At 34.9% G+C, this 18694-nt stretch overlaps 1 protein-coding gene across 1 annotated transcript; it reads right to left on the minus strand.

Annotated features, from left to right (window-relative positions):
* Window positions 1-471: 471 nt before the first annotated feature.
* On the minus strand, window positions 472-17478 carry ANGPTL5 (angiopoietin like 5). The gene is made up of 8 exons (XM_003923781.2): window positions 17364-17478; window positions 16651-16795; window positions 15016-15119; window positions 14072-14165; window positions 11917-12017; window positions 10061-10181; window positions 4867-5052; window positions 472-909 (listed from the first exon to the last, which is right to left on the minus strand). The coding sequence occupies exons 1-8, from the start codon at window positions 17457-17459 to the stop codon at window positions 590-592; spliced, it is 1167 nt and encodes a 388-aa protein (XP_003923830.1). The 5' UTR covers window positions 17460-17478; the 3' UTR covers window positions 472-589.
* Between the last annotated feature and the right edge of the window lie 1216 nt (window positions 17479-18694).

Below are 18694 nucleotides of genomic sequence, written 5' to 3' on the forward strand. Positions count from 1 at the left end.
TAGTATATTTATTACAGACAAGAACCACGATTAGATATAAAAACAAGAAAAACTATTTGGGCAGCAAACACTAACAACTTTTAAAATGTTATGGCATCACCTAGAAATAGTAAGGTTTTTAAACCATATGTAGTTTACATATTAATCTGCATTAAAGTTATTTGTTGTAACTGTCTTCAGTAGAAATTATCTGTTGATTATATAATCATATAAAGTAAATATAAAATAAGTGAAATAGTCTCCTCAATTTTCCTAACAACTTATTATGGTTTTAAAATGCTTCAAAGAAAAGGCAAAATCCTTTAGAAACACTACGAATTTTAGGAAGACAAGTTGCAATTCACTTGAAACAAATTTCATTATATATTGTTAATATACTTAGAAGTAAAAACATGCAATGAGTCATGTTTTCTTTTATAGAATACTACAAAATTGAAATTTTCTTATTAAATCAATAACACCTGAATGCCATCTACAGTTAAATTTTGCCTAATATGTTTGAAACACTAAGTCAAAAGATAAACTTTCAAAAATCTTTAATATACTATCACAAATTATCGTAGAACTTGCATTACCATGTTAAATGAGATTATTTAAAATATGGATTATACATTCTTCTAACTTTCATTGAAACAGATTTAATCTTGACAGGTGAGTTGTTTTTGGTCCATGTGCCCCATTGAATTCCAGTTGCAAGCAATTTTCCAGGGAAATGATGAATGCCATTTAGATTTGCTAGACCGCATTGGTTAAACCACCAGCCGGTCTTGTTACTGAGGTGACTGCAGCTCTTCACAGACTGACCATTGACCAGGCATGCAGGGAGACATCCATCATTATCAACATCCGATGTGCTAAAAGGCATTGCATTTTGATTATCTTCTTTTTTGAAGCCCCGGAATGCATCACCTCGGAAAAAAAAATTTAATGATTAAATTTAAAGGAAATTTCTATTATTTTAATTAACCATCACCAGCATATTAGGCAAGAGCATCACATCTGGAAATAAGGTTTAAATTATTTTTCTACTGTTTATCATGTTAAAATCCTCCTACTCGAAGATTCAACATGCCAAAATCTGGTTATGAGTTCCGTAACATGACAGGCATCTTTAAAAGAATATTTGATATAAAAGTCACAACCCAAAATGGAAGTTTTGCTGTGTAGATATAACCAGATAATTTAGACCAAAAATTAGAGTGTGCAGACCTGTCATGTACTCTCTAATTGGGCAGACCGATATGATAATTGACAATTTAGGAAAAGAAAATAATTTACACAGGGTAGGTTTTCATACCACTACCATTTATGTCCCTTTAGCTAGAGAAACTTCTACCTTTAAGAAATTTAGACTTACAGCTGGGCATGGTAGCTCACGCCTGTAATCCCAGGACTTCAGGAGGCTGAGGCAAGTGGATCATGAGGTCAGGAGTTCGAGATCAGCCTGGCCAATATGGCGAAATCCCATCTCTACTAAAAATACAAAAACCAGCCAGGCATGGCTAGTTTTTGCATTTTTAGTAGAGAGGGGTAGCATGCACCTGTACTCCCAGCTACTCAGGAGGCTAAGGCGGGAGAATTGCTTGAACCCAGGAGGCAGAGGTTGCTGTGAGTCAAGATCACGCTACTGCACTCCAGCCTGGGCAACAGAGTGAGACTTCATCTCAAAAAAAAAAAAAAAAAGAAGAAGAAAAGAAAAGAAATTTAGATTTACAATTACAAAAGTTGGTTGTTTTTTTTTTAAGGGACCATCAACTTTATATAGAATACCAATGCCCTCAAGAAAAATTCAGGTATATTTTTGAGGTGTACCTTTTCTTCATGGCTCTTCACATGATTTATGGACCAATTGGATAGTAGTTAAAACAATACCATATTTAAAGAGCTTCTATTGAACATTGTTTTATTTTATTTCGTTTTGTTTTGTTTCTGAGACAGAGTTTCACTCTTGTCCCCCAGGCTGGAGTGCAATTGCATGATCTCGGCTCACTGTAACTTTCACCTTCCAGGTTCAAGCGATTCTCCTGCGACAGCCTCCCAGGTAGCTGGGATTACAGGCATGCACCACCACACCCAGCTAATTTTTGTATTTTTGGTAGAAACAGGGTTTCACCATGTTGGCCGGGCTGGTCTTGAACTCCTGACCTCAAGTCATCCGCCCATCTCAGCCTCCCAAAGTGCTAGGATTACAGGCCTGAACACTGTGTGTAAGGTATCCGTCGTATTTACAGTATCCTCGCAATGAAGCATCTTGGCCAAGATGACCAAGTTAGCTCAGTGGCAGGAGCGGGAGTGACATTTTGTTTCATAAAACTCCATAAAGGTAAAGATTCTAAGTAAACCCATAATACCTACATTTCACCTATATGTAAACTTTGGCTAGTGTTTGAAACACTAATTAAAAGAGAAGCCATATAAAATCTGTGGAGAAACCCAAGGTCTGTGTTTCTTTCATTATTTCCAAATGTTGGGCATCTCTTAAGATAATCTTTTGAAGAGTCTGAAGAACTTCATTAGCAGTGGTGGCCTATCCCCAGCTCTGCTTATCATTAAAGTCTCTGACTGTGCACTTCACTGGAAACAAAACACATGCATTGTAGGTATTACAGAGAATATATAATCTCCAATACCCACACAGTGTAATACCTTTCCAAAGTTCCAGTGAGAGAGACAATATTCATGGAGCATTGCCTGAACAATGTGATCATTCCATGGATACTCTCCCTAGATAAAGTCCAACCAGAAATAAAATCTATTGAGGATCCTGGACCATACAACACAACACGTAAGCTCCTCAGTAGATCTTATTTAGCTCACTGAAAAAATATATGCATAGGTATATTTCCTTAAAAATAGCCTATCAAAAATACACCCAACATGTTTTCTGTGAGAGTGTAGTTGGAGAACACGACACTTTTGTTTTCTCTAAGAATCCAGAGAAATTTATCTCAAGTCTTATAATCAGGAATAGCTGTGACTCTCATGGAACAAGTATGTTACTCAAATATTCAAATTTATATTTCTATTTTTTTCCCCAAGCTCAAAGCCAAATTTGTGACCTGCCTCTAAACACACGTGATTACATTAAACCCATTGTTTTTTATCTGTATTTCTATTGTTACATTCTGCTCACACCTTTTTCTTCATTCCTTTGATTGTACTATGTGATCAACATTTGAAGTTACTTAACAACTTTGTTGGGAAAATGTAGAGTACAGTATGGCAAAGTTTGAGAGTTCTGTAAGGAAAAAACTTATGTCATTATCAAGTTTATCCTTTAATTAGATCCTAGTCATCTTTCAGAGAAACCCCACATAAACTCTTCCTAATATAGTATATTCCATCTTTAGATAGTTCTTCACACTTTTAGAGAGGAAGAATTGAAAATCCTATACTGTAACTCTTTAAACTTTTCCCTATAAATCATGATTTGGGTTTCAGGCTTTCACCTAGTCTAAACTCCTCAGGTATCATAGATTCCAACCATATCAGACAACTTTCTGTGCCCTATAATTTTCCTCCTTGAGTTATGCCTTAACTCAAGCTGCTCTGTTTATCAATCTTCATTTGCCAAAAGCCTATCCATTCTTCCAAGACTAGATCAGTGCTTCTCAACTGCAAGTATGCCAACATGTCCATTTGGCTTAAAATAACTGAATCAGATTCTGCAGAAATACGTACTTTTAAAAAGCTTCCCAGGTTGAATCTGATATTAACCGCTTGTTGAAAATTGCTCTTCCATGAATATTTTTTGGGTGAAATCAATTGGAATCATTCTCACCCTCTTTCTGACCCCAAAAGTTCCATAATTATTCTGTATTTCCAGTGTTATTTATCTTCTCCTTTATACTGGGATCAGTTAAAGAGCTGGGAACATATATCATTTCTTTTTGTTGTTGTTGTTGTTGTTGTTGTTGTTGTTGTTTGTTTTTTGACGGAGTTTCGCTCTTGTTACCCAGGCTGGAGTGCAATGGTGCGATCTCGGCTCACCGCAACCTCCGCCTCCTGGGTTCAGGCAATTCCTCTGCCTCAGCCTCCTGAGTAACTGGGATTACAGGCACGCACCACCATGCCCAGCTAATTTTTTGTATTTTTAGTAGAGACGGGGTTTCACCCTGTTAACCAGGATGGTCTCGATCTCTTGACCTCGTGATCCACCTGCCTCGGCCTCCCAAAGTGCTGGGATTACAGGCTTGAGCCACCTCGCCCAGCCATATCATTTCTTTTTTTATTTCTAACACTAAATATACATAATGCACAAGTACCACAAACAGCAACAAGGGAGTTGAATTTAGTATTTTTTAACTCAAATGCCTTTACATTTTCAGTATTAAAATGCAAGTTTAACATCAAGTATTTGAAGTTCTAACAAATTAAATTTATTTGGAAATGAGTAGATGCATCAAAGTATAATGAAAAGAACATTAAACCAGCTGTTCTGTCAGCCTAGATTCTTGCCCTGGCTCAGGTGAGATGATCTGCGAATCTTGGGCAAGTCACTTTGACACTCACATTTTTTCACCTGTAAAGTGAGAAGACTACAGATCATCTCTAACATTCTGTCACATCTAAATGTCAGCCTCTCTGAACATGAAAAGGAAAATGCCTTCACAGCCTACTCTGCAGGCTCTCTATCCAAAGAATCAACTGAGATTACATATGGCAAATTGTTTCAGAGACTTCAGAAGCATAAGGTGGTACAATGATCACAGCAAAGTTTCAAAACTCAACACTTGGCCAGCTTTCTTATTCGTAATCTATTCTGTCATGTGTTAAGTATAAAAACAAATGCATTTTTAATCTTTGCTTAATAATGAGACAGTTATAATTTAGATCTGATAATTTTATGAATAAAAAAAAACTTACCAGCATTTCCTGAATACCGTCCTAAATGCATTTTAAAAAATCTTGTTTCATCTTCTAGCCAAAAATTATCATATGATGCATAAGCAAGTGTGTCATCTTCAGATTCCAAAGACACATACAGCATAAAACTGGTATTTTTCTGATTTACTATATAAAAAATCTTTTTTAGTCCTAGCCAAAATTCTCCTGTTAAAAAAAAATGCTTAGTTTTAATGTATTTTAATACAAATTAGAATAATGCTTTATTATTGAATGTTTGGTCTTGTTTAACATTTCAAAAACTCAGAGATGGCTCACATAAGTAATTAAGGGCACTGGATGGCCTCACTCAAATTATCAGTGTTTGCCTATTTGATAAAAGAAACAAGCTTCCTACTTCTACTTCACCAGACTGGAGAATATTAGACCCTTTTTCTTTATCATCTCCCCAAATTTTACTTAATTTGGGGAGAGGAGATAATAATGATCTCCCTAAATTTCATTTCCCAAAATTAAATTGGTCTTAATTTAAAGATTAAAGTAGAAAGTCAACTTTCACCTTAAGGCATGTCAACACAAAACCAACTGAAATATTGTGGCAGATAACCAAACGTTACCAGTAAATGTAAAAGGTTTGACTTCCAAAACAGTGGCTCCTAAAGAAACATTTCCTAAAATACTCAGTTGAAATTATTTTTTTCTGTCTTGGAATACTTTCTTAACAAACACTTCTTTGTTACAATACAGCTGTTCAATTTCCTATGCCTGGAACATTATGTAACAAGATGGGAATATCCCCAGGTTTAGGATCAATATTTCCAAGACGACTATAAATTCAGGATGAAATATAAAGCTCCTCACCTTAGACTGCATACTACTTGCTAACATATTTTAGCCAATGGCTTTCTAACTCTCCCTACCCACGTGACATAACCCAAATGAGATATATGCCTCTATTTGAATTATAAAATTATTAAAGAAAGTAAGGGTCCAGTCAAGACAAACTTCAGAGTTGGAGGATAATGTGACAGCATTCAAACTCTTAAAATTATAACTAAGATATTAAGTCCTTCTTCAGAGCTGACGGGGCAGACATTTTAGCAACACATTCACTTAGAATTAAAAAGTACGGAGAGAAAGTGGACCCAGTAAGAGGGGTCCATAGGGATCCATTGAGTCTCACACAGTATATAACACTTCAGTTCCCAGTACCCCACCCTCAAATTTAATACTTAAAAATACATTTTCTGTAATTCCGTATTTATTTGTTTGTTTATTTTTTTGTTTTTGTTTTTGGTTTTTTTTGGTTATTTTTTGAGAAGTCTCTCTGGCCCACGTTGGAGTGCAGTGGCTCGATCTCGGCTCACTGCAACCTCTGCCTCCCCACCCCTTTTCAAGCAATTCTCATGCCTCAGCCTCCCAAGTAGGTGGGATTACAGAGGCATGCACTATCACCCCCAACTAATTTTTGTATTTTTAAAAATTATACTTAAGTTCTGGGATACATGTGCAGAATGTGCAGGTTTGTTACATAGGTATACATGTGCCATGGTGGTTTACTGCCCCCATCAACCCATCATTACATTAGGTATTTCTCCTAATGCTGTCCCTCCCCTTGTCCCCCACTCCCACAACAGGCCCCAGTGTGTGATGTTCCCCTCCCTGAGCCCATATGTTCTCACTGTTCAACTCCCACCTATGAGTGAGAACATGCAGTGTTTAGTTTTTTGTTCCTGTGTTAGTTTGCTGAGAATGATGGTTTCCAGTATCATCCATGTCCCTGCAAAGGACATAACTTATTCTTTTTTATGGCTGCATAGTATTCCAAGGTGTATATGTGCCACATTTTCTTTATCCAGTCTATCATTGGTAGATATTGGAGTTGGTTCCAAGTCTTTGCTATTGTGAATAGTGCTGCAATAAACGTACATGTGCATGTGTCTTTTTAGTAGAATGACTTATAATCCTTTGGGTATATACCCAGTAACTAGAAATGGTATTTCTAGTTCTGGATCCTTGAGGAATTGCCACGCTGTCTTCTACAATGGTCAAACTGATTTACACTCCCACCAACAGTGTAAAAGTGTTCCTATTTCTCTACATCCTCTCCAGCATCTGTTGTTTTCTGACTTTTTAATGATTGCTATTCTAACCAGCATGAGATATTATCTCATTGTGGTTTTGATTTGCATTTTTCTAATGACCAGTGATGATGAGCTTTTTTTATATGTGAGTTGGCCACATAAATGTCTTCTTTGGAAAAGTGTCTGTTCATATCTTTCACCTGCTTTTTGAAGAGGTGGTTTGGTTTTTTCCTGTAAATTTAAGTTCCTTGTAGATTCTGGATATTCTCAGATGGATAGATTGCAAAAATTTTCTCCCATTCTATAGGTTGCCTGTTCACTCTGATTATATTTTCTTTTGCTGTGCAGAAGCTCTTTAGTTAAATTCAATCCCATTTGTCAATTTTGGCTTTTGTTGTCATTGCGTTTGGTGTTTTAGTCATGAAGTCTTTGCTCACACCTATGTCCTGAATGGTATTGCCTAGGTTTTCTTCTAGGGTTTTTATGGTTTTCGGTCTTAAGTTTACATCTTTAATTCATCTGGATTTAATTTTTGTATAAGGTATAAAAAGTGGTCCAGTTTCAGTTTTCTGCATATGGCTAGCGAGTTTTCCCAACACCACTTATTAAATAGGAAATCCTTTTCTCATTATTTGTTTTTGTCAGGTTTGTCAAAGATCAGATGGTTGTAGATGTATAGCATTGTTTCTGAGGCCTCTGTTCTGTTCCATTGGTCTATATATCCATTTTGGTACCAGTAGCAAGCTGTTTTGGTTACTGTATCCTTGTAGTATAGTTTGAAGTCGGGTAGCATGATGCCTCCAGCTTTGTTCTTTTTGCTTAGGACTGTCTTGGCTATATAGGCTCTTTTTTAGTTCCATACAAAATTTTAAGTACTTTTGTCTAAGTCTGTGGAGAAAGTCAATGGTAGCTTGAAGGGAATAGCAGCAAATCTATACATTTTGGGCAGTATTGCCATTTTCACAATACTGATTCTTCCTAACCATGACATGGAAGGTTCTTCTATTTGTTTGTGTCCTCTTTTATTTCCTTGAGCAGTGGTTTGTAGTTCTCCTTGAGGAGGTCCTTCACATCCCTTGTAAGTTTTATTCCTAGGTATTTAATTCTCTATGCAGCTATTGTGAATGGGAGTTCACTCATGATTTGGCTCTCTATTATTGGCGTATAGTGATTTTTGCACATTGATGTGTACCCTGACACTTTATACAAGTTCTTAATCAGCTTAAGGAGTTTTTGGACTGAGACGATGGAATTTTCTAAATATACAATCATGTCATCTGCAAACAGAAATAATTTGACTTCCTCTTTTCCTATTTGAATACACTTTTTTTTTTTTTTTTTTTTTTTTGCCTGATTGCCCTAGCCAGAACTTCCAATACTATGTTGAATAGGAGTGATGAGAGAGGGCATCCTTGTCTTGTGCCAGTTTTCAAAGGGAATGCTTCCAGGTTTTGCCCATTCAGTATGATATTGGCTGTGAGTTTGTCATAAATAGCTCTTATTATTTTAAGATACATTCCATCAATACCTAGTTTATTGAGTGCTTTAAGCCTGAAGTGGTGTTGAAATTTATTGAAGGTCCTTTCTGCATCTACTGAGATAGTCATGTGGTTTTTGTCTTTGGTTCTGTTTATGTGATGGATTACGTTTAATGATTTGCATATGTTGAACCAGCCTTGCATCCCAAGGATCAAGCTGACTTGATCATGGTGGGTAAGGTTTTCAATGCACTGCTGGATTTGGTTTGCCAATATTTTATTTAGGATTTTTGCATTGATGCTCATCAGGGATAATGACCTGAAATTTTCTTTTTTAGTTGTGTCTATGCCAGGTTTTATTAGAATGATGCTGGCCTCATAAAATGAGTTAGGGAGGAGTCTGTCTTTTTCTATTTCTTGGAATGGTTTTAGAAGGAATAGTACCAGCTCCTCTTTGTACCTCTGATAGAATTCGGCTGTGAATCCATCTTTTGTCTTTTTATAGAGACATGGTTTCAACATGTTGGTCACCCTGGTTTTGAACTCCTGGTCTCAAGCAATCCATCTGCCTCAGTATCCCAAAGTGCTGGGATTACAGTCCTGAACCACTAAGTCCGGCCCCAAATTTGTTTTCAAAATACATTAGTAAAAAGCAGGCTCAGCCTGCATGCAGTATACCTGCCTGAAGACCTGGTTAGTCAAAACTCATATTTTTTCCCCATAGAAATGAACTTGAAGGAAGGAAGATGGCAATTCAAAACCTGTACGTGGATATATAACTATTTAATTCAAGAAGCACTCAATGAAAAATCAAGAAGTAATGCTGAGAAAATGCAAGTATATTAACTACACTCCACAGCACGGCAGTTACCTGGGTATAAGTCAAATGGCTTCTAAAATTACTGGCATTCAGTTGCTTTTTAACACTAGGACTAACACCACCACTTACTGAATCCGTGGATGACATTATTATGAGAGGTTAAAGATTTAAAATTATAAAAACAGTAACTGTTAAAATAGCATAAACATTCACAAACTCAATGGCAAAAGTTCCAACTAATGTAAAACTCTGCAAAGTCCAGAAATATTGGTGTTTCTGTTTACCAGCAAAGGTGATGCTGCCATGAGGCAATAATGTAAACAGATTTTACATTCATCTAGGGTTGCAATTTTCAAATTTTGAACATAATGATGTTTACTGACATTTTAATAATATGCTCAGTTTAAATAATCTGAATTTGCATAAGCACACACTGTATTTCACCGTTTCACTAGCTTGTATAGATACAACACACATCTCAAGAATTTTAAGATCTTGAACAACACTCCCATTCAGTTTTTTCGTTCTGCAGATTGTTGGTGAGCACCCGCCAGAACTCTGCTGGGTCCATAGTAGATACATAATACATATCCCATGTAGAATTGTCACTCAAATCACATTTCATCAGATAAATCTTTATTTCACCAAATAAAGATTTCCAGATCTCAACTGAAGATCTACTTATTTCAAAAATTTAGCATATGAAAAGAGGGTGATTTAAGCATATTTTGAGATTTGCAAGCATCTGCTCTTTACTAAAGATCTAACCAATAGAGACTCTATAGATATAATACCAAAAAGAGTAAAAAATAGTAGAAATACAAAAAATTAACCTAAAAGGTCGCCAAATCCATCCAGATAATCACACCACAACCTCTGGAAATCAATTATCCCATCAATCCTTTTCTGTATCACAGTCCATCCACCTCCTCTGTAATCCATGTCACACATTACCTAAAACCAGCACAGGAAAGACCAAAATATACACTATTATTTTTATTATTTGATAATGTACCATTCATGCTTCATTCGCAAACCTAGAAAAAGAGGAGATACTGCCACTGAGTTTTGAATGCAATCCTATGCCATTAATTTATTGAGATTGTTTTATATCTCTAGAAATAATACTGTTTATTATAAAACAATCCTGTAATTAACCTAAACAATACTGTTTATTATAAAAGAAATTTGTAACTAACCTAATTACAGTCCCTATAACAATCATTTTTTAAAATATGTATTTGCAATATTTTAAGGTTATCTTTTTATTTCTCAACTTTATAAATATTCTTCAGTTTGTATAACAGTATTGCTCTGATGTGGCAGAGCAATGTATTTCTTTATAAACTAAACTTTTGAATGAGAAAACGTGTGTGTGTGTGTGTGTGTGTGTGTGTGTGTGTGTGTGGTGTGTGAAATATGTTCATGTGCTCGCCTTTGCTCTTTTATTCCACAAGCCTAGAAGGCCTGTGTTCAGACTGGCATTTTCAGAGAGAAAGGCATGATCTGTACCCACTCAGCAGGTGCTCATAGGCACATCTGTTGATGCTGTGTAAAATGCCCCTTAAAAGGACCCCCATAGGGGACTCATAGAAGTGATATAGGGAAGAAATCAGAGCCAAAATCTCCATCAGAAACTTCCCGCACTGAGACAGAGAAAAGGCAGTGTGGAGGAAGTTAAGGAACCAGCACTTTCCCACAAGAGGTGATTATGCATCCCACTCTTCACAAAATTAGAAGCCTTCCTTTTCCACATCTGTTCAGATCCAGTTTTGAATTTGTAGCTGAAGTAATTTAGGTAATTTTAAAATTACTTCCCAGCTAATTTCCAATTTTTTGACATCTTGTCAATAGATTTTATACAAAATAATGGTAGTAGCTCTAAGAAGAGAAACTAGCAGAATCTACTTAGGAAAAAAGTGACTTTATTATGCAATAAAGACTATCAATAAGGTATAACTATTATAAACTTTCTTCTGTACAAAGAAGTATCCATGAAAATATATGTATTATATGTTTTTATAAACATTATTTCTATAAATATTATTATATAAATATATACACACACAAATATATTTCATCAGTATGCATAGTCTCCAATAGAAATTTCTGTTAGATATCCTTGCAGAGAACTACTAACGATAGACATAAGAGTAATTTATTTTATCAATTTCAGAATGAATCAGCTTCTCAATCTGCCTTGCACCCCACTGAAAGGGTTTTTAAATTGTTAATTTCTTATATGATCACATAAAACCATCTATCATCAAAAGAAATTATAACCATATATAAGAAGGGAAATCAAAAGTGTTTTTAGTAAGCTCCAAGGCAAAGCACATAATTATTTTCTAATATCTAAAGGCTAATTAAAGCAAGCAAGTATTTATATTACATATTTCTGCCTGCTATAGTGCTGCCTATTATAAGGATAATAATAAGCTTTTACATCAAATGGATTTACTTTAAAGAGTGTAACCATGGAAACGCAAATAGAAAAGGGAAAGACAGACTCTAGCTCTTTTATTAATTCATGTTTTGGGCATTAGAATTCTACAAAACCAAAATTTTGAAACTAGAACTTTACCTAATTTATTTAAAATTTTCCAGGAAAAAATATTAAAACAATTTAAATTTTAATATAAATTAAATTGGTTGAATATTTATCCCACATAATAAGGGAAAACTTTACCTCAAATGGGTAGCTAGATCCTTCTGGGTGGATTATGTATAAACCACTCGGTGTTTTAGTGACAGAGCCAATGGTGTCCTTAATATCAGTGCAATCTAAACCTAGAAAAGCAAAATTATTTAATTGGGATTGTTTTCAAGTGTACATTTAAGGTAATCATTTTACTATAGAGAATTGATAGTGCTATTATTATCATTTCTATTAAAAATATTATTTTAACTTCTTCAAAATGAAAAATGATCACAATTTTAGAAATAAGAAGAAAATATAAGGGATTAAAGAATTTATGCTGCAATAAGCCTTCACTTATAATAGCACTGTTAGTGGTAAATTTTCTATACTGCTTAAAATTTTCATTTGGGATCTACACTTATTAAACATATTTTATAATTACACATTCTCTTTACCAATAAATAATGCCCTTTTAGAAATTTAGGTTTATCTTAGAAGATACAATGTGTAAAGGAAATCTACATAAATCAGGAGGAGAAAATTGAAAGCAATAAGCAGATGAAGCACCACAGACACATCTTTCACCATTTTATTCCCAACTTCAGAGACTGATGTGTTTGGGACCACTAATACCAGTAGCCAAAGGAAGAAAGGGGAAAATCACTTTCTCCACCAAGAAATTATGCCTGAGGTTAGAGCCTACTCTGTTTACAACAATTAGAACTATAGCACCCCATAATTACCCTCTCCAAAGCACTCATCTCCCCAGGATTATAAACATGTGTATGTTGATACAGATATTACATTTTCTGGAAGATACTCTACTCTGTAGGGTCTTTTATAAATGAAATAAATTCAACCCTTAGAGTGTCCATTATCCAAATGCCTGTCTTAACATCCTATTCTACTCCTACGACTTTACTTCATAGTGTTATGCTAACTATTTACATAGTAAGGTATTACATAAAGCACTTACCACCGTGCCCGGTACACCCAAACAATGCAGAAAATGCCATCTACAAAAAGTTAGCTATAAAAAGTCATTTGCTTTTTCCTTCATCTCCAGGAGACATAGATTTGTTGTCAGTGTCCTTAATTGTTAAGAGACAGTCTTATAATGACTTTATGTTCAGAGACATGATAGAAGTTCACACTGAAGGACTGATCTTGGTTGAAGCATCTGCTTTATCACTATCTTTCAAATTAAAGTGAACAGATTATTTTGGTATTTCTAGGTTAGATATTTCTTATCTGATGGTCTCGATCACAGCAAACCTTTATATTGCTCTTCCTATGCATCGGGCAATATTTTAAGAGACTTTCCTGTATTTTTTCATTTAATCCTGACTTCAACTATAAGAGGTAGGTGCTATCAGTTTACTGATGAGAAAACATATCAAGAGAGCAACAGGTCAGAAATTTGAAACCAAGGATTCTGACATCAGAGGCCATCCTCCTGACTACCACGTTATAGCTGCTTTCAGGCAGTTATGGGAAATAAATGAGACATAACAATCAAATTTTTTATAACAAAATAACGTTGACAAAGTGCCTATCTTCCTACCTACTATGTAGAAGATTTTCAGGCACTGTTAATTCTCTTCTTTTTCGAAGAAGAACATGAGGATCATTTTCTAGGCCCTCAATAATATTTATTTGCTTGAAACATATTGGAATAAAGTCATATTTCTAAAATTTATAGGGCATTTTTCTTAAAAGCCCAAGCCTCTAGGAATTAATATGCTGTATTTTAGTATGAAAAGTGCTAACTTTCAGTTTATTCTTGTCTTACATTTCTTTCTTTTCAAATTTTATGCCCCAATTTGAAACATTTCAAGCATGTCAGAAACATTTTTTACAGGTGGGAGGAACTTTGAAACTTTCTTTTCTATCTGAAGATGAATTATTAATAAGATGTAAACCGGGATCCCAGAATAAAGCTACAGAAAGCTATGCTATTTTCAACAGTTTCAGGATATCTTTATACAGCCACGGCTTTCAAATGATTGAAAAAGTCTCCCATTTTAAGAAAGTACACACTGTGTGGTGAAATTTGCTTAATGGCAGGTATTAGCCCTCCAGTCTGTTAGAGAATGATGAGCTGTATTTTTTAAAACAAAACTTTTAAATGCATCGACCTGTCCAGGAAAATTTTAAGCACTGAAAGACAAACATGAAAAGGCTGCAAGACCAAAGTTCTCACCATGTGACTGAACTGGTCTGTGAGGAAAAGGATCCAGTTGTTTTCTAAAAACTTCTGTAGTCAAAAGGAGAATGCGATTCATGAGCTCGTTCACCTAAACACATGCATACACATTTAAGTAAATTTATATTTTAAGAAATTGCCATCTGTAAGCCTCTTATAAACCCAGCTCTGAAATAGATAATAGTAATTATGTATTTCATTTTTCTAGATTGATTTCTTACTGCTTTAACAAAGAATAAAGGCAAAACTAAATAGTAATCATTAAATGTTATAGTATCTACCTCCTTAACATTGATTTTATCTACCCCTATTTCTGCCTTTGGCTGCTCTTGCACATCTGTCTTTCATACCTTGCCCAAACTATTGCTGTAGTTTCTTACCTCCTCCCTTGGCTCTTCCTCAAGTCATTCGCCGCACAAGTTGTTGATCAGATTGTGGCATTTCCCTGCTTAAACACTGCAGTGGCTCCTTGGTGTGGTATGATTTGGTTCCTGACAATTCCTATAGTCAGTTTTCCTTAATTACTCAGCCTCACCAGCCACTCCACCCTGCACCAACTCCAAGAAGTCTCCTCAGAATGGAATGTTCTCTTCTCCTTACCAAACTTTTATGACTTTTAAAACATTTATTCATCCTTCATGAACGTTCACAGACTCTCCTCTAGGAAGCTTTCTTGCATCTGAGAGTTCTCTTTTGTGCCATTCTAATAACAACCACAATTTTTTCATATGTTTTAATGCTCCACTAGACTGCATACCCCTTGAATGAAAGTTGACTTTTTTATTGCTTTTTGTTTGCCTGAAGCTTACTATGGTACCTCTAACATAGTATGTGCTAAATAGATATCTGAACATGAATGCATTAAAAAATAAATTATACCTCCAGCTAACTATACATCAAAGTGCACATACAATAATGATGTAATATTAAAACATCTATACCTGATTAGATAAATAATCCAAGGAAGCTTGTTGCTCATCCATCATATTTCTTAGTAATTTTTTGGTACTTCTTGTGTAGGAAACAATAGAACTTTGCAAATTTCCTTAACCATAATAAAAAGTGGCTGTTAAAGATTATATTGTTATAGAAAATGCTTGCAGTGAAAAATAGTGCATTTTACATGATTTTGGATATGTATGTTAACTCAGTAATATCTCAGTTTATCTTAATACTCAGAATTACATATTTGAGTTAGTATACATTTTGTTTAACTCAGGATTAACCAAGGAAATGATTGTCTCAATACTTCTTAATGAAACTATGCTTCCCACTAATATAGATTACCCAGAATAATTAATCTGTTATTATTAAGAGACAATGTTCTGATTATAAAGTCTCACTTTATAAGATGAGAAATACAGAGGCAGGAGGTATGGGATTTATCAATTCTTATTATATAAGAAAGTTAATGGTAACAATTTTATACCAGGCAGTTAATTTTTAAAATACATCTTTATTTTAATTTTTCTATTAATATTATATTTGTATATAATTAAATTGCTAGCACATGCACATACATACACAAAATAAATCTTAGTCAAAGATTTTGGTTATCTGGTTTCTGATTAAGCATTTACTATACATTTTCCTTTTAAAAATGTTTTTATTTTAAGAGAAAATTTCTTATAGAAATGTTGCGATAACGGTACAAATAAGCTTTTCCTAATGCCTCTGAGACCATGTTGCCATGATGTACCACCATGCTATCTCAGTGTGTAGTTCTTACACCAAAGACATTTCTAATAAAGCAACCATCAAAATTAGGAAATAAACATGGACTACCTGTATCTCTCAGAACCTATGCGAGTTTTACCCAAGATAGCAATAATGATGCCCTCTATAACAAAAGGGCCCCCACGTTATTACATATGTTATTCTTTTTTTTTTTTTTTTTTTTTTTGGAGACGGAGTTTCCCTCTTGTTACCCAGGCTGGAGTGCAATGGCGCAATCTCGGCTCACCGCAGCCTCCACCTCCTGGGTTCAGGCAATTCTCCTGCCTCAGCCTCCTGAGTAGCTGGGATTACAGGCATGCACCACCATGCCCAGCTAATTTTTTTGTATTTTTAGTAGAGACGGGGTTTCACCATGTTGACCGGGATGGTCTCGATCTCTCGACCTTGTGATCCACCCGCCTCGGCCTCCCAAAGTGCTGGGATTACAGGCTTGAGCCACCGCGCCCGGCCATATGTTATTCTTTACAAATGTATTTTCCTTCTAAATTTCTTTCCACCAGCAATAGAATCATATTAATAAATCTTGATATTTTAAATTCTACCTCATTCATCTCTCACTTTCTATTAGTTTTTTCCTGAATTTAGACATCTGTCTTAATAGGCCTAGAGCCCCATTCGTTTATTTGAGAAGCCTGAGACCCTTGTGCTACACATAGAATTAGTTACATGGGGAAAGGATCCATTCATTTACCAGATATTTATTAAGCAGCTATTATTGGCCAAACAATAAAGACAATAAAACTTCTGGCCTAGGATGATGATGTGTAGAACTTTTCAATGTGCACCATAAAAAAAAATAAATTATGTAACCTTATTATTGTGTTTATTTTAATACTTACTACACATGAAATGCTTTTCTTCGCGTGCAATTTTTTTTTTAACATCACATGATTCCTCACAGTCTTCCTTACAAACAGTATCATTACTTTTACTTTCATCATTTGCATTAGATACATCTTCTACAATGCTAACTACTGGAGAGTCCTTTACCTTAAAAAATAAAAATAAGAAAAAATACATTAAACATGTTATATGACCTAATACCTAATAAATAAGAGGACTATAGGGAAAAGCTTAGATTTCAGGAAAGGCAAGGCTTATCATTAGAGAAAAATGAGCTGTTTAATTTAAACTTCCACAAATAAACCTGATAAGTAAATAAAACATAATGAACCAGTTTCTTAATTTCCTAGGTAGCCACTCACAGGACGATATTTGAAATATGAAAGTTGTGGAAAGCTTTTTTTTTAAGCAAAGTGATTTTTTATTACCCATCAGATATTTCATCAAAAAGTTGTAGGCTAGTTTTTAACCTAGGCCTGACATACCTTTAAAATTTTTTCATAAGAAATTTGTTGAGTCAATCCTCGGTATTTTATAGTTTCCTTAGTTTAAAAATGGTAACACTTAAGCAATTTTTCAACATTTCTAAATCAATGTTTTAATTGTTTCATAAATTATATTTGGTAGTATAATCTTTTCAAAATTCTAATATATGTCTTGAAAGCTAATCATGCTTTCCTAGCTAATATAATATTGCTAAAATTCTTACCGTAGAATGATGTACACAGTTACCTTGTACAGCTTCTCCACAAATAAAAATACATACATTTAAGAATAAGAGTGAGGCTTGGGCTAGAGACATCATATTTTTCTTGGATGGATGAAAACACTTCTTCAAATATCAGTCAGCTCTCTGTGCAAAGAACTACAGAGCATAGAGTCTTCAGTTAAAAACCTCTGGAAAGCGTACAACAAAAACAGAAGCCAATACTTACTAGTTTCCATGCCCTCGTTTGAAACAACACCCTTCATATGCTTCATATGAAAAACAAGGTAGCCTCTGGAGATCCTGATATTTTAACTTGCACAATTCCTTCTTTATCATTTCATGTCTGCATTGGGAATCCAAGCTTTTGTAATATAGGCAACAAATAGATAAATAAGTAAACAAATAAATGATAAATGTAGATAGATAAATAAAGCATGAATTTATAAATTCATCCAATTTTGGGGAGCCAGTCTTTTTTTGCCTTGGGAAAAAAATGCTTTTGAAAAGCTATTCATCAATAACTGCAAACTGCTTGCAAAAAAAAATAGGAAGTAGAAATGACTGATGGAACAAGAAAAAAATTACCTTGGAACTATTTCTAGAAAATGCTAAGTAGAAATTTGATCAAGGTGGACATCCAGAGCATATAATTCAGACTTAAAATATACTTTTAAAATGCCAAATTTCTAGGACTGTAATTAATCTGTATGTTTTACACTGTATTGTTGAAACTGTAAAAATTCTGGACATCAGAGAAATAATGTTATTGAAAATGACCACTCTTTGAAGGTTGATAGATCAATGTCTTCAAATTTTCCCTTTCAATGTCTCCTTCCCTTCATTCTACAAACATGCCTAAGTCTTCATTATCCTAAAATTAAGAAGCAAGGCAAAACTTTCCTGCATCTTGCTCGGGTTCGAGATATTATTTTCTCCATCTCCTTTCCTAATCTGAGAACTACCATAGTTTTTATATTACTAGTACAATGCCTGATACACAGAAGCACTCAAATATTTTCTTTTTTTTTTTTCTTTTGAGACGGAGGCTTGCTCTGTCACCCAGGTGGTATGATTTCGGCTGACTGCAACCTCCACCTCCCAGGTCCAAGTGGTTCTTCTGCCTCAACCTCTCGAGTAGCTGGGACTATAGGGGCGCGCCACCACACCCAGCTAATTTTTGCATTTTTAGTAGAGATGGGGTTTCACCATATTGCCCAGGATGGTCTTGGTCTCTTGACCTCGTGATCTGCCTGTCTCAGCCTTCAGAAGTGCTGAGATTACAGGCGTGAGCCACTGCACCTGGCATCAAATATCTTAATGAAGAAACAGCT

This window comes from Saimiri boliviensis, chromosome 6, assembly GCF_048565385.1.
Source record: "Saimiri boliviensis isolate mSaiBol1 chromosome 6, mSaiBol1.pri, whole genome shotgun sequence".
In the NCBI taxonomy this organism is placed as follows: domain Eukaryota; kingdom Metazoa; phylum Chordata; class Mammalia; order Primates; family Cebidae; genus Saimiri; species Saimiri boliviensis.